Raw genomic sequence first — 14,349 nt, forward strand, 5'->3', positions numbered from 1 at the left:
TTTCTAGACTCATCTTGTTTGTTTTTCTTTTTGAAAAAGCTTTTTATACAAAACGATATTAAGTTACAATATCTCTTTTTTATTTTATTTTATATTTTATTACTCGTTTAAGTGGCTCTTTTCAGTGTAATGATATTCATTACATAAGTGATCAGTTATTTAAGCGAAAAATTTTATATTTGAATTTCGAAACGTTGAAAGGTGAATTCTGCCCCTTATTCATTTACTTCTAAGGATATGGTATATTAAAATAGAAAAACAATGATAATTGAAAGAAAAAAAAATGCGTGGCCACTAGGATACTCTTTAGTTACGGGCTTGATTTCGGGTTTGTGAATTGTGATGAGTTGGGTGATGAGTCGGTATTGATTTTAAGGAAGTTTAAGGAGATGGGTTGCTCCTCTCGTTGTTTCTCTCTCTAAAACTCGGCCGCAACCGGTTCGATTCTCCACCCTCCTCCCCTCTGCTTCCGCCTTCGATCGCCAGTCAGGTATAGCACTAACCTCCACCCCACCATACTTTCGATACTCTTTGTTTCCTTTTCTCGTTTTATGAATGTTTCTCGGGCGCAAATTAATGGAACCCATCACTCAATTTTTTGTGTTTTCATGGTTTTTGTCTAAAGTTTATAGCTTTAGTTCACGCTGTATTGTGGAATTATATGATGTGTGTTGTTTAAATTTGATTTTGACATCATCAAATTCCGAGCATTTCTCAGTTGCATTACTTGTGGCTTTATGATTTTTGGGTCGTAGGTTGTATGTTTATCTCTTCCAGTTTAACAAAATTGGTGTTGCTCTGCCCATTTGCCGTTCATGGTTACTCCATTTTGTAGTGTTGTAGTAGATTTCAGAGTCAGTAGATTGCGTTTTTGTTCTTGTTAAGAGAAAGTTAATTGAATATGCTTTTGACAAAGAAAGAAAGTAGAATATGCTTTTGACAAATTTTCCGGTAGCGGTGTCAACTACGACTAGTCTAGTCTCTATCTAATGGTCATTAACTTCCTGATGAGTTTATGTTGAATAATGTAATCCGTGAAACCTTTTGCCATGCTCAGGATGAGCGCAAAAGTAACTTCTTTCCTCACATTAATGCGTAACATGAATCTGGGAAAGAAACTGTGTGGTTTTGTCAGAAATCTTAATTCTGTTCGTAAGTTACATTTCTCCCAATTCCATGATGAAAGTTCAGGTTGATGGGGTATTTCGATTAATGGGGTATTTCGATTTGATTCCCAGGTTGAGACCCGGACATTTGAGGAGATAGAAAAGGTATTGGAATATGCATCTCAAACAAAGACTTCCTTGACGCGGATAATGTTGGATAATATGGTTGTACCACTACCAAATGGGGATGTTGATGTATCCATGCTCGAACAAGCTGTGAAATTGATTGATCGGAGATTCGAAACTGAGGTAGCTTAAGTTATTTTTTCAGTTTTTTCTATTATCTATAACCAATGGTTTTGCTAAATTTGTTTTCCTTTAGTCCTAAAAACTGATATAACTTAAAGCTCCTTACATGCACATCTGTAAAGTGCTTCAAAGCATCCGATTTCTTATAACATTTGCCATGCCAGTCCATAATCTTGGTGTAGATAATGTGGATTGTTAGGCTGTATGGAACTTTCCATAAACATCTTATATAGTAGTTTCACTATTTTCTTTTAAGGACTCTTTCTTTGTATCTAGGTTAAAGAAATATTACTAATCGCATGGATTCGATTTTTCCCTTTTTATTTCTGACTTATCTGCTTCACTGCAACAGGCATCTGGTAATGTTACTCTTGAAACCGTACACAAGATTGGACAAACAGGGGTTGACTTCATTTCTAGGTAACGGCGCAGCTTCCTAATCTGTCATTAAGCCTGCTGGCTTGGCATGACTTAAGCTGTTTGGTCTGTCGTTGGGAGTTCTTTAAATGAATAGTAAATCATTCTGCCTTCTTCTTCTTGGCCATGTTATAGTTCCATTTTGATCATCCTCACTTCACATCTGCTGCTTGTAGATATGGTGCACTGCTGCTCCGTTGAAATAAGACGGTGGCAGTGTGTAATCTCATCGCTTGAGGTTGTGAAAATTGCATCTCATTGCAAATAGGCTGGCAGGGACAACATACGAAATGATATTTTACCGATATTATGGTTCAGTCATCGTTAGTATATTCTTGGCATGGTTTACAAAGTGCAATTTATGTTTGCAGTGGTGCACTGACTCATTCTGTAAAGGCTCTAGACATCTCCCTCAAGATTGATACGGAGTTGGCCCTTCAAGTGGGAAGGCGTACAAAACGGGCATGATCGAGAAGTTATCGGCCGGGTAAGGTGGTGACTTCGAACTTGTCAACAGTTGGTACAAAACCCTCTTATGGGAGCCTAATGTATCTTATAGACAGGCATGCCCCTTTCGCTTGACCTCGTGCCGCCAGACGAGCAACATGCCCCTTGGAAGTTTTGAACAAGTCTTCAACATTATACTATTACTTCAATTTGAACAAGTCTCATGTCATGAATTGAGATATATTCTGCAGCAATTTCTGAAGTTTTTGATTCCCATTTGACAAATGATAAGACGACGACGATGCCGATGACGGCGCATGCATCCTTGAATAATATCGATGGATTTATCGATTTAAATAAGAAATAGTTGCTACTGTATTGTGTACCTAATTGCTGTTGTACTGCAAAATACAGTAGAGCTTTGAAATATACAAAGCATTTGACAAGTTGTTCATGCAATACGATAAATAATACATTATCCATTTATCCTAAGCTCGGTTCTTAATTGCAGTAGACATGTGAGTTAGTTTGTGATCCTCTGCACACTTTGTTTAACTTGGTGACTTCACACTTTTAGTGAATGAAATTATGTTGAAGATAAACTAGCTGGAATTGATCCTTCTTTGGAGTGTGATTGTCATGGTGTTTTGTGGTTGTAACTTGTAGGCAGGAGCGGATGGAATTACTGACCAGACCCCCTGCACTCATCTCCAGAGACCATGAATCTTCACCTCTTCTAATTGCAGAGATATATTCATCATACCCAGAGGAACAATGCAATTCTGACCGAGACATAGAACCAGCCAAGATTCTCCCACGCTATGGAATCTGCAGTGCCAGCTTGACTCACATCAACCTTTTCGTCGTTTACTGAGGCGGAGTCTACGGTGACCAAGCCCTAGCCATACACAAGGCAGCTATTCAGTACAATATGAACATATTTCTAGAGTGTTAAAGCAACCAAATCAGAAACAACTTGAAGCCCGATGAGACTTCATCTCACCTTCACCTCAGCTTGTGATCCGGCTGACGAAGCACGCCATAGAAAGAAGAATGCAACAAGTGATACACTAAAAAACCTGAGCATCAAAACCAAAGCCTGGAATTTCAAGAAGCAACCATTACAGAGCGATATGCAAACAAACACATACAAAAAAAAAGGAAAGAACCAGTTATACCCTTTTACTCTTCAACCCAAATTATCAAGTTACACAAACACCTCATATCAAAACGAAAAATCAATTTTTACCACAAAAACAATAATTTCGAACTCCCCGTATCGAAAAAAACAGAAACCACGCATATCGAAATCTGGCAAGAACCAGCCATACCCTTTTGCTTTTTCAACCAAATTATCAAGTTACAGAGACATGGGCAGCATTTGAGTTTTCATCTTCTCTTAACTGCAACTCAGGTTCAAATGTTTCATTCAAGTTGAAGGCCTTGTTATTTTTCCTTAGCTCCCTTTCTCTCAAGAGCCGTTCAACTCGAGTTGGTGGGATGTGGGCTGAATTACCGTTGTACTTGTTCCCAGGCATATGCTCTCTCTAGTAATGAACCCTGCCTTCTAACTTTACTAACACAAGCGATCCTTGAACAACTGTGTCCTACATTTCGTTTAAAGCAAACTAAGTCATCAAACATCACCAAGAACAAAAATCTTGTCAATTTTGGATGCCAAGAGCAAAATGCATAACACACTTGGTCAGAATAACATAAGAACATCTCTACAGCAGTTCATGATAATCTTGTCACAGAAACAAAAATGACAAGCAGGTCTACAGAAAAATTTAATAAAAATTTGCACAAGAACATGATCCGCAGTAAGAAAAATGAGGTCGACCATTATCCCCTGGTTTTTTAAAGTAGCAATTTAAAAACTCACATTCATAAAATCAACAGGAAAAAGGTTAAAATCAGGGGACGAGCATTTAAAAACTCACATTCACTACAAAAATCAGAAAACTCCTCGTTTGATAAGGTAACAAATCTTTATGTTCTTAAAATTAGAAAGCTCCTTCCCTAACGTGTTTGAACTAATATGGATGGTAATTACCTTGGAAGCGGAAGCAATGTGAGGTACCACAACAACATTTTTCAACTCGGCAAGCCCAAGCTTCATGTAAGGCTCATCCTAATGCAACTTCATTCACAAACCACTCAAATATCAGAGATAGCGTTCGAAAAAGGTTGAATACAACAAGGAATTAGGTGTGGTTTTTTACCTCGAAGACATCCAAGCCAACTCGAAACATGTGTGTATCTCTCACATTCATTTATACAAATATACAAGATGATAAGTGGTCTTATCCAGAATTAGGTGAAGGCTTATCTAGAATAAGAATTGGAAACCACACAATTAGACACGGTTTAAGTAAAACAAAAAAAGAGGGGTAAGGAGAGCGAGAGCCATACCACATCTGCTTCTCGGAGCATCTCCTCCGTGTTTGATGCTGTTTTCCAAGCCATCCATCATATAAGCCGGCCCTCATAAACTCATCCGCTTCAACTATTCTTCTGGCGGCCGATACTGCTGTAGTTTCTACTGTTGATAAGGCAAGACAGTGTTTTTCTAAAGAATTGTGCTTGAAATGCTTCTCTCTAAATTTAATAGTACAAAAGACTTATATGTGAAAAAAGCCGAAAAATATAAAGAGAGTGAAAAACTTACAAGTGTGTTCCCAACAGCAACTCCATACTTGTTTCCTGTTATGACTTTAAACATGAATTTCAATGAATGGGAAAAGGGGTAGAAGGTGAGTTTCATATGATTACATCACCAATAATAATTCTCGTTATCCTCTCACTATCCTTTACAAGTTTATATTAATCCTCATCCGAACTACAATAATAACTCTCGCTATCCTCACTACTATCATTTTCGGATTCCCATTCGTCTTCATCTTCGTTTGCCTCTTCCAGTGCATTGTATTGAGGCAGATCACCAAGGTCAATTGATATTTCGAATTCGGGAACTCCAGGTACGTCAAACGGTTCTTGGACAATATTAGTATCCCGGAGTGTTTCTTCACCAATTTCTATCGAAGATGATAACTGTTGGTCAGCAACGTTGTCGTCATTGTCGTCATGATCTACTTCTGGAATATCATATAGCCCTCTTCGATCAATCTTCTGAACAACTTTCCAACCATTGCCGGCTTTAGGGTCGTCTAGATAGAATATTTGTTTCGCCATTGTTGCCAAAATGTATGGGTCTTCATCGTACCAATGTCTCGTAGTGTTTACTGATAGTAGACCATGGTCTCGCTTAACACTTGTTCGGTTATGTGGGTTTGTATCAAACCAAAGACACTTAAATAGTATCACTTGACACCTGTCTTTGTAAAGCAACTGTACTACACTAGTTAGTTTGCCATAAAAATCAATGTCTTCACTGTCGCCCGCACCCGGGACATGAACACCACTATTTTGAGTAGACAACTTGTCATCACGTGTTGCCCCCAAGAACTTGATCCCGTTGACATGACAACCTGAGAACAATTCAACGTGAAGCGGTCCTCTCGCCAAGTTATATAATTCTTCATCGTAAGAGGGTGAATTCAAGGCCTTCAATTTGTTCATCTAATATAACATATACAAAAAGTTAACATGTTAGTGTAACCAAATTTAAAAGACGGGCATGAACAAGTTGGAAAATATGCTCAATTCAAACCACATACAACTTACATGTGTGTGAAACCATGAAGGAAACAAGTCACGGTGCTTCTTGGCATATAAATGTGAAGGATGTTCCCGCTTCATCAATTGTTCATGCTCTTCAAGGTATGGCAAAGCTTCATCACAATTGTTAAGTATGAACCAATGTGCTATCTCCATGTCCTTTTTGGTAAATGATTCACCTTTTACAGGATCGCCGAATGGTCGTGCAATTTGGGCAAAAACAGACAGTTTCTCTTTTCTGACACCACCGTCATTATTGCGTTGAGGACGATTGAAAGTTGTCTCAACATCTTCAAGATACATTGCACAAAAAGTAAGTGACTCATATGCGACCCATGCCTCCACAAGTGATCCTTCGGGCTTTGCCCTGTTTCGAACACACTTTTTCAACTCACCAAGATATCTGCACAAATAAAAGGTATGGTACAAATAATTCAAAGTGTTCGTTGATCATGAATCTGTTATATATATAGACGCTTAATTAAGTACCTTTCTATTGGATACATCCATCGACAGTTCACTGGTCCGGCAAGCAATGCCTCATCTGGCAAGTGAATCATCACGTGAATCATACTTGTAAAGAAAGCTGGGGGAAATATCTGTTCGAACTTGCATAAAACGTTCACAATGTCGTCCTGCAATTGTTTAACATCCGACTTCCGCAAACACCTTGCAGTCAATTGCGAAAAAAATCTCGACAACAACACGATTGGTTTCACCACATCAAGAGGCAATAAGTGTCGAATACCAACCGGAAGAAGGCGTTGTAGTATCACATGACAGTCATGACTCTTCATGTTTGAAAATTTACACCCCCTCATGTTCACGCAACGCGACATATTAGAAGCATACCCATCTGGAAACTTTACAGAAGAAATAAAGTTGAAAAACTCTTTTTTCCCATTCGGCTTAACTGTAAAAAAAGGATGGCCTTTCTTCAATGTACCACCAATTCTCTTCATCCACAAGGATGACCTAATGCCCATTCGTTCCAAATCGAGGCGAGCTTCGATCGTGTCCTTCGTTTTTCCTTCAATGTCTAGAATTGTCCCGACCAAAGTATCAAACACATTTTTCTCAATATGCATAACATCGAGGTTGTGTCTCATTTTTAACTTTGACCAGTACGGGAGCTCAAATAACATACTCTTGTGCGTCCAGTTCAGATGTGTAGTTCGTCTAGGCTTACTGACCCCTTTGCCGAAATGACCAAATTCCAAACAGTTTAATTGATCCAAAATCTCATCTCCGGACCATTCTCTTGGTCTTGGCCGAGTCTCTTTTGTGCCATGGAAAGCTTTATCGTTCTGACGCCACTCGTTGTCCCAAGGAAGCCATCTACGATGACCAAGATAACAAACTTTTCTTGCATGCCAAGAAGATGTTACGTTCTCCTTGCATATTGGACATGCCAAATAACCCTTAGTCATCCACCCAGAAACCATTGCATATGCGGGAAAATCGTTTACTGTCCACATCACTGCTGCTCGCATGGTAAACATCTGCCCAGTATACTTATCGTACGTAGAAACACCGTTTTCCCATAAATCTTTTAGCTCATCAACCAACGGCCGCAAATAAACATCAATGGACTTTCCTGGATCTTCAGTAATTAATAGAGTCAACATCATGTATTCTTTTTTCATGCACTTCCAAGGCGGCAGATTATAAGGAAATACGACAACCGGCCAAGTGCTGTGGATTTGATTTAAAACCCCGAACGGATTAAATCCGTCAGTGGCAAGTCCCAATCTGACGTTGCGCGAGTCAGCTGCAAAATCAGGGTACATCTGATCGAATGCTTTCCATGCCTCTCCATCTGCAGGATGCCTCATAACATCATCATTTACTCGTCCTTCTTTATGCCATCTCATGTCGGTTGCGGTATGCATCGACATGTACAATCGCTGCAACCTAGGCTTCAATGGAAGATAACGCATTACTTTTTGTGGAATCTTGGTCTTTCTATTCTGTGATGTCATTTTAAACCTCGGCTCATTGCAGACAGGGCATTTATCCAATTGTTTGTTCTCTTTATAAAACAATATACAATTATTCACACATGCGTGAATTTTTTCATACCCCAATCCAAGACCCTTCAACACTTTTTGGGCACTTTTATGATCTTCAGGTAAACAATTCTCCTTTGGAAGCATCCTCTTGATAACTCCCAAAAAATAATCAAAACACTTGTTTGACAGACGAAACTTGATCTTGCCATGCATCAACTCCACAATTGCTGTGAGCATCGAAAAGTTCTCGCAACCCGGATATAATTCTTGCTTCGCATTTTTCAATAGTTTTTCATAGTTTTTGAATGCCTCACTATCCATGGTTGGACAACCGTCATCTCCCCCTTCCTGATTGGTGTTACTCGAGGCATATGGATAAACGTCATTTAGAATATTCATAACTTGTTCATTAGGATCCACATTAGATTCAACAGTCTCCACTCGTGTCACGTATGAAGACGAAGCTTGGTCTAATCGTTCTCCATGATGATACCAAGTAGTATACGTCTCCATCATCCCATTTCTTACTAAATGAAATCGAACATTCGAGAATGTCTCCCACATTGCGTTGTTACACCTCCTACACGGACATCGGATATGAGTTGAACCTATGTTATGCCTAGTTGCGAATTCAATGAACTTTTCTATTCCATCCAAGTACTCAACATCACATCTATTATGATTATGTATCCACTGTCTGTCCATTTTGTCTGCAATCCCAATAAAAGGACAAGAATTACAACAAATTCAACTATTGTCTTGTCACCTTATTCCTCCGGTAAGGGCTCTATCCCATTCAGGAATGCACAGTTATGTGCCGTAATTTACGATTCCAATGGATTAAATTTCGACATGGGTTAATTTTGGCAGCATCTCCTTATAGTTCTTCAAGTGCACGCCGTAGATACATAATATCCACCGTGTACTCGAAGAACATCAGGAAATGTTACCAAAATTTCCATTATCGAAACCTAATCCATGAACCGCAAACTACAACACATAACTATGCATTCCCAAACTGTCCAAAAAATGGGACAATTCAAGAATTAATTGGACCGCAGTCATGCTTTCGCATCCATGCACGAAATCCAACTAATTCTCAAACGGGAAACTAAGCTTTTCTTGAAAAAAAAAAATTGTACGAAGTTAAGTAATATTAACTTCGTACAACACAAAACAATTTTGCAGGTGATGTACAAAAATATGTGCATACAAATAAACTAAATCACAATAATTACTAAAACTAAATAAAATAAAATAAATTAATAAAAATTAATATAGCGAAGAAAATAAAGTGATTTACGTACACTGTGACATCTCAAATCTGAATTGCAGCCAAACCTACAACTCCTCCACCACCCACAACTAACAGTCGTTGGCTGTAGAGATAAGATGCAATAACAAAAGGATGCAAAATTGTTAATGACATCTTCCACCGAGATAAGATACAATAATCAAATCCCTACACCAAAATAATATAAAGCTTCAGCTGCCTCTCAATCCATGTTTCGCAAAGACACAACATCAAAAATAAATGTCATACTTTCTTTTATACCTTTTACCTAAAAAATGCTGGGAGGATGGTAAAAGTTTGGACACAAAAGTTCAACATCTCTAGTATAGTGAAACAAATTTCATTACTGAAATAAACATTTACCCCCATGTGAAAACGATAACAACTTTTGCAATCGAAAAAAAGAAAGAAAATGACAATGGCTTCCTGATGACAACAACTTTAACAGAAGAATCATGATACATCAAAGGAAGGAAGTTAATATCCGAGATAACATACCCCTTATCATATTTCCTAGCAGTACTTACGAGGGCTCGCCAAGCAGTCAGAGAAGCAAAAGGAATGGCACTAGCTTCCTAGAATCACATAGTAAGATAAAGCCAAATTGAGTTGCCACACAACAATAACAGGAATGAGAAGTTAAAAACTCTCATCTAGATAACATCTCACCATGAATTCCTAACATCTCACCATGAATTCCTAACATCGCACCATTGTTGTCAATTCTTTCATGAATTCCTAATAACAGAAATCATGAAAGAATTGATAATAATGGGTGTAGAAACAAGGAAAAAAAAAATCAACAAAGGATTCGATATTTCCTCTTATTGCTATATGTCCATTTCCACAAAGCAACGTGCTGCTTAATAATTGTAGCTTGATTAACTCTAAGTTCCATTTCATATCAAGTAGTTTTTACTCCAGTTCATCCAACCAATCTAAGCTAAAAAAAACTGTTTTTTCTTCTTTTTGAGCTAAGCAAGGTGGAAAATTCAAATTAAAAATGAATTAATAAAAAATTTAAGCTCCAAATGTACATTAATCATACCACTAACACACTTAGAAGCATCATTACATTATAAAAGCAGCTAAATAACTAGAAAAGTATGCGTGCGTGTGTGTGTGTATTGCTACAAATTTTCAAGAAAAGTATGCGTAAGTGCGTGTGTGTGGCTACAAATTTTCAAGAAAAGTATGCGTGTGTGTGTGTGTGTATTGCTACAAATTTTCAACAAAACTATGCGTGTGTGTGTGTGTGTGTGTATTGCTACAAATTTTCAACAAAACTATGCGTGTGTGTGTGTGTGTGTGTGTGTGTGTGTGTGTATTGCTACAAATTTTCAACAAAACTATGCGTGTGTGTGTGTGTGTGTATTTAATTATTATTGTATAATATATTGTCAGATTGACCATGGATATATGATATGCATTTACCTGGAAAATCAACAAGATAAGCTTAGACCTTGGTTCAGACATAAAAGGACAAACCCACCTAGGATTCGCCTTACATTGCATAATTTATTAATCGATTTGAACAAGGGTCATCATCCTATGTGTGTATATATGCACGAGGGATAATTCCAATATACAACAGCAGATGAAATTCGAGAATTCATGCATGCATCGAAACAAATTTAGACCCTGGGTTTCACCGGGCTCTTCTCATCGAAGATTACAAAAGCTAAGTTTTTCCGAATTATTTTTTGATGCATAAAGTCTTCTGTTTAACTCTGACAGCCCAAATGGGTATTACTCATTCAGTCATTACTCATTCAGTCAATAACCCACATGGATAGCAGTCATTACTCATTTAGTCAATAACCCACAACAACACCATATCTCAAACAATTTACATATTTAAAAATCAGTTTCTTACAAACAAATACAATGAGAAGCTCACCATTACCAAGCTCATTACCAATAAAAGACATCCTATGTTAAAAACCGAATAAAAACTAAACACAACACTACACATGACTTTCAGAACACAGAAAAGCAAAAAATTTCCCTCTGTGAAAGGCGTAAACAGAAAAGACCAAAAGGACTTACCTTCAGCACACATGCATTCCAAACCTGCACATAAAAGCAGCCAAAAAACAAAGTTCAGACTTTGACATAACTTAAAACAAAAGAAAACCTGTAAGTTTATTCTTAAAATAACCACCGAGCTGAGTTATATAAATTTTTAAGATCAAATTACACAAACAAATATGAATTAAACCTCACTGTATCAAACCAATCACCTAAAATGACCATCGTGCTCAACAAAAAAGATACTTAAATAAAGAACACTTTTAAGAATTCAAAGAAACAACACTGCATCTGAAACATTTGACACATATAAAACCTGCACGACCTTTAAAAACATCTAAGCACCTCGTTCAAAATCAGTTTTTTACAAAGTGCATCATAAAAACTTGGAGGAACAAAACAGAGAGAGGAGCAAACAATAAAATGATAATTTCCCTCATTTTCTCCACAAACAAATAGAACTTAGAAATGAGATCAATCTAAAAACAAGGTGAAATTTGACTCACTTTGATATCAACGGGATTGATTGGAGAAGGTTTTGAAGAGAGATGGAGGAGGGAGGTAGCTGCTGCAACTGGGTTTGCAGTTTCTGCCTCCCAAACTGAGTAAGTGGAGGAGTAAAAGTCGTTGACTTTGCGCGACGCACTTGCACATGCGTCGCGCAAACCTGTTTTGCGCGACGCCAGTCTTGTCGCGCAAAGTCAACTTTGCGCGACGCATGTGTACGTACGTCGCGCAAAAAGCTTTGCGCGACGCATGTACACATGCGTCGCGCAAAGTTGGAAAAAAAGCGGTAAAACATTCTACGTTTGGCGCCAAGATATTGCGCGACGTACAAAACGTCGCGCAAACGTAGTTTGCGCGACGGTAGTTTGCGCGACGCAATCTGGCGTCATGCAAAGTGTTTTGCGTGACGCACAAGTTCCTGCGTCGCGCAAAACCTCTTTGCATGACGCCAAATTGCGTCGCGCAAAGTACCGTCGCGCAAAGGCTGTTTGCGCGACGCCTTGTCTTTTAGGTCGCGCAAACATACTTTGCGCGACGAAATTTTGTGCGTCGCGCAAGATTCCGTCGCGCAAACATGTTTTTCTACTAGTGTGGGTACATAAGCTCTAGTAATCAAGAAATTGATCTGAAGTAAATTTGCGCAAGTAAACAAACAACAATAAAACCCCTAAACGGCACCAAAAACACTGTCTTACCCAACAATATGTCTCCAGTACAAATTTGTCACAAGAACATGATATAAGCAACAAATTAACAACTAGAAAAACACATTGATCATCGCATAAAGACAAGGTCACATAGAGTCATCACAAGTGAGACCACAGTAAGGCATCATAAGAGAACGAGACCACAAAAAGTCACCGTTGAAAGGCGAGACCACATAATAATTGCACGAAGACGACACCACATCAGGCCGGCACTCATAGGCCATACCACAAACCCCGCCAAGCGTGGCACAAAAAAATCTACACTATTCTGAGAATAGAATCCACCGGTTCCCTAATCTCAGTGGAGGACAAAGACACACCAAGGAAGACCACCTGCAACTTCACCACACAAGCAGATTTGTACCAACCACGAGGCAAGAAGCAGATCCGCCACATATCTGGGCAGTAGAGGCAGAGCAGCCACATGAGAGTGTCACCACCATGAAATCAGGTAAATGAAGTGGATTTATTTCTAAATGCGAGCAAATAATGAACTGTCAAACCGTGTAACGGTACAATCTTGTTTGGTTTGCGCTATAATTAAAAGAAAAATCAAACCAAATCAAATCTGGCGGTTTGGGTTCATGCATTGTATGTTTGAGCTTAATAATTTGTTTCCTCTTGTAAAACCAAAATTACCAAATCAAAGTATAATGCAGCATCATTGTTTAAGTGTTTAATTCTCTAAACTGACATAATTATGTTTTAATTTAATTATTATAAGTCGCTATCCATGCATTTACAAATCATCATACATTGAATTCGTCATCGACTATATGCTCCTTATATGAAATTAGTTTCTATAATATTAAATATCAAAGTTTGAAAAATAAAATGTCAATTTCCCACGTGCCATTGGTTTTTAGGTTTTACTTTGTTAATGAAAGGGTGTGTGACAATGTGAAACAACTTCCGTTCACCCGACCAAAGCAAGAAAAATGGTATCTTTGTTTACTTTTAACAAAAGATAAGATATCTTACGTATACAGACCATTTATCCAGAGGAATTCCTATTTTTTTTAGTAAAATGGAAACTAGTTGTAAGGCCCATTATACATCGAATTTTAACGATTGAAATCGTCTATATTTTAAGTTTTCATTCACATATCATCTTTACAAAAAATCAAATTGATATGAAATCATTTACTCATTTCATTATATGATGAAATTTTAAACATTTTCGATTTAGCTAACATATTTTATTTAGAAAACTAGATTTTAATCCCTAAATAAGATGGAGTTTAGAAAAATGTCTTATCCAAGATTAAAAATTGATTTTAGTCCCTGGACTCTATTTAATGTTAGCATATGTATTCAATGTCCCTTTTTTATTTATAATTTTATGAATTTAAATTTTATGAAAATATCATAAATTTTAATTCTCATTATGGTAAACATCTTATATAAGAAAATATTTTCGTAGAGATTTTTCGGTATACTTATGTTTTTGCATATTTTCTTATCTGCCACTAATTCATTACAATATATTTAGGTATGAAAATTTCAGTACACTTTGTTAGTATAATATGTTTAGGTACAGATATTTCGGTATACTAGTTTAGTATAATATATTTAGGTATCGACATTTCTGTACACTAGTTTAGTATCATATAGTTAGGTACGGAATTTTCGGTATACTTATGTTTTTACATATTTTCCTATGTGTCACTAATTCACTACAATATATTTAGGTACGAACATTTCAGTACACTAATTTAGTAAAATATATTATGATATAGACATTTAGGTACACAAATTAGAGAAAGTTAAATATTTTTTTTTTTTTTTGTCAAAGAAAGTTCAATAAAATTAATGAATTAAAATGTGTATAATAATAA

The 14,349-nt window shown here is 37.3% G+C and overlaps 2 protein-coding genes and 1 long non-coding RNA gene across 7 annotated transcripts; 1 reads left to right on the top strand and 2 right to left on the bottom strand.

The window, feature by feature from the left end:
• The first annotated feature begins 212 nt into the window (after nucleotides 1-212).
• LOC125474529 (nicotinate-nucleotide pyrophosphorylase [carboxylating], chloroplastic-like) lies at nucleotides 213-2,771 on the top strand. 5 transcript variants are annotated; one of them, XM_048578450.1, is made up of 5 exons: nucleotides 213-490; nucleotides 1,239-1,415; nucleotides 1,768-1,835; nucleotides 2,204-2,324; nucleotides 2,392-2,771. In XM_048578450.1, exons 2-4 carry the CDS (start codon nucleotides 1,317-1,319, stop codon nucleotides 2,298-2,300), a joined length of 264 nt encoding a protein of 87 aa, XP_048434407.1. In that variant the 5' UTR covers nucleotides 213-490; nucleotides 1,239-1,316; the 3' UTR covers nucleotides 2,301-2,324; nucleotides 2,392-2,771. The 5 variants fall into 5 exon arrangements, with proteins under 5 accessions (XP_048434407.1, XP_048434416.1, XP_048434395.1 ...); XM_048578459.1 differs by having other exon boundaries at nucleotides 2,396-2,771; XM_048578438.1 differs by having other exon boundaries at nucleotides 214-490; nucleotides 2,204-2,319.
• LOC125474536 lies at nucleotides 2,477-3,754 on the bottom strand. The gene is made up of 2 exons (XR_007256030.1): nucleotides 3,283-3,754; nucleotides 2,477-3,177 (listed from the first exon to the last, which is right to left on the bottom strand). It is a non-coding gene; the product is annotated as an uncharacterized LOC125474536 (long non-coding RNA).
• Nucleotides 3,755-3,943: 189 nt separating this feature from the next.
• On the bottom strand, nucleotides 3,944-8,536 carry LOC103964722. Its single transcript, XM_048590309.1, has 6 exons — nucleotides 6,450-8,536; nucleotides 5,967-6,363; nucleotides 5,135-5,861; nucleotides 4,951-4,985; nucleotides 4,336-4,413; nucleotides 3,944-4,006 (listed from the first exon to the last, which is right to left on the bottom strand). The coding sequence occupies exons 1-6, from the start codon at nucleotides 8,534-8,536 to the stop codon at nucleotides 3,944-3,946; spliced, it is 3,387 nt and encodes a 1,128-aa protein (XP_048446266.1).
• Nucleotides 8,537-14,349: the final 5,813 nt, after the last annotated feature.

The sequence above is a fragment of a genome, unplaced genomic scaffold (assembly GCF_019419815.1).
Source record: "Pyrus x bretschneideri cultivar Hongxiangsu unplaced genomic scaffold, Pyrus_bretschneideri_v1 Contig1, whole genome shotgun sequence".
NCBI classification, from domain to species: Eukaryota; Viridiplantae; Streptophyta; class Magnoliopsida; order Rosales; family Rosaceae; genus Pyrus; species Pyrus x bretschneideri.

Bases quoted from the DNA above. Each gene is read 5' to 3' on its own strand.
- LOC125474529 (XM_048578450.1), top strand. From the start codon at position 1,317: ATGTTGGATAATATGGTTGTACCACTACCAAATGGGGATGTTGATGTA. The intron at 1,416-1,767 runs GTAGCTTAAGTT...TCACTGCAACAG, and splicing joins ATCGGAGATTCGAAACTGAG to GCATCTGGTAATGTTACTCT. The intron at 1,836-2,203 runs GTAACGGCGCAG...TTATGTTTGCAG, and splicing joins GGGGTTGACTTCATTTCTAG to TGGTGCACTGACTCATTCTG.
- LOC103964722 (XM_048590309.1), bottom strand. From the start codon at position 8,536: ATGTGGGAGACATTCTCGAATGTTCGATTTCATTTAGTAAGAAATGGG. The intron at 6,364-6,449 runs GTACTTAATTAA...TTATTTGTGCAG, and splicing joins TGGATGTATCCAATAGAAAG to ATATCTTGGTGAGTTGAAAA. The intron at 5,862-5,966 runs GTAAGTTGTATG...ATGTTATATTAG, and splicing joins CTTCATGGTTTCACACACAT to ATGAACAAATTGAAGGCCTT.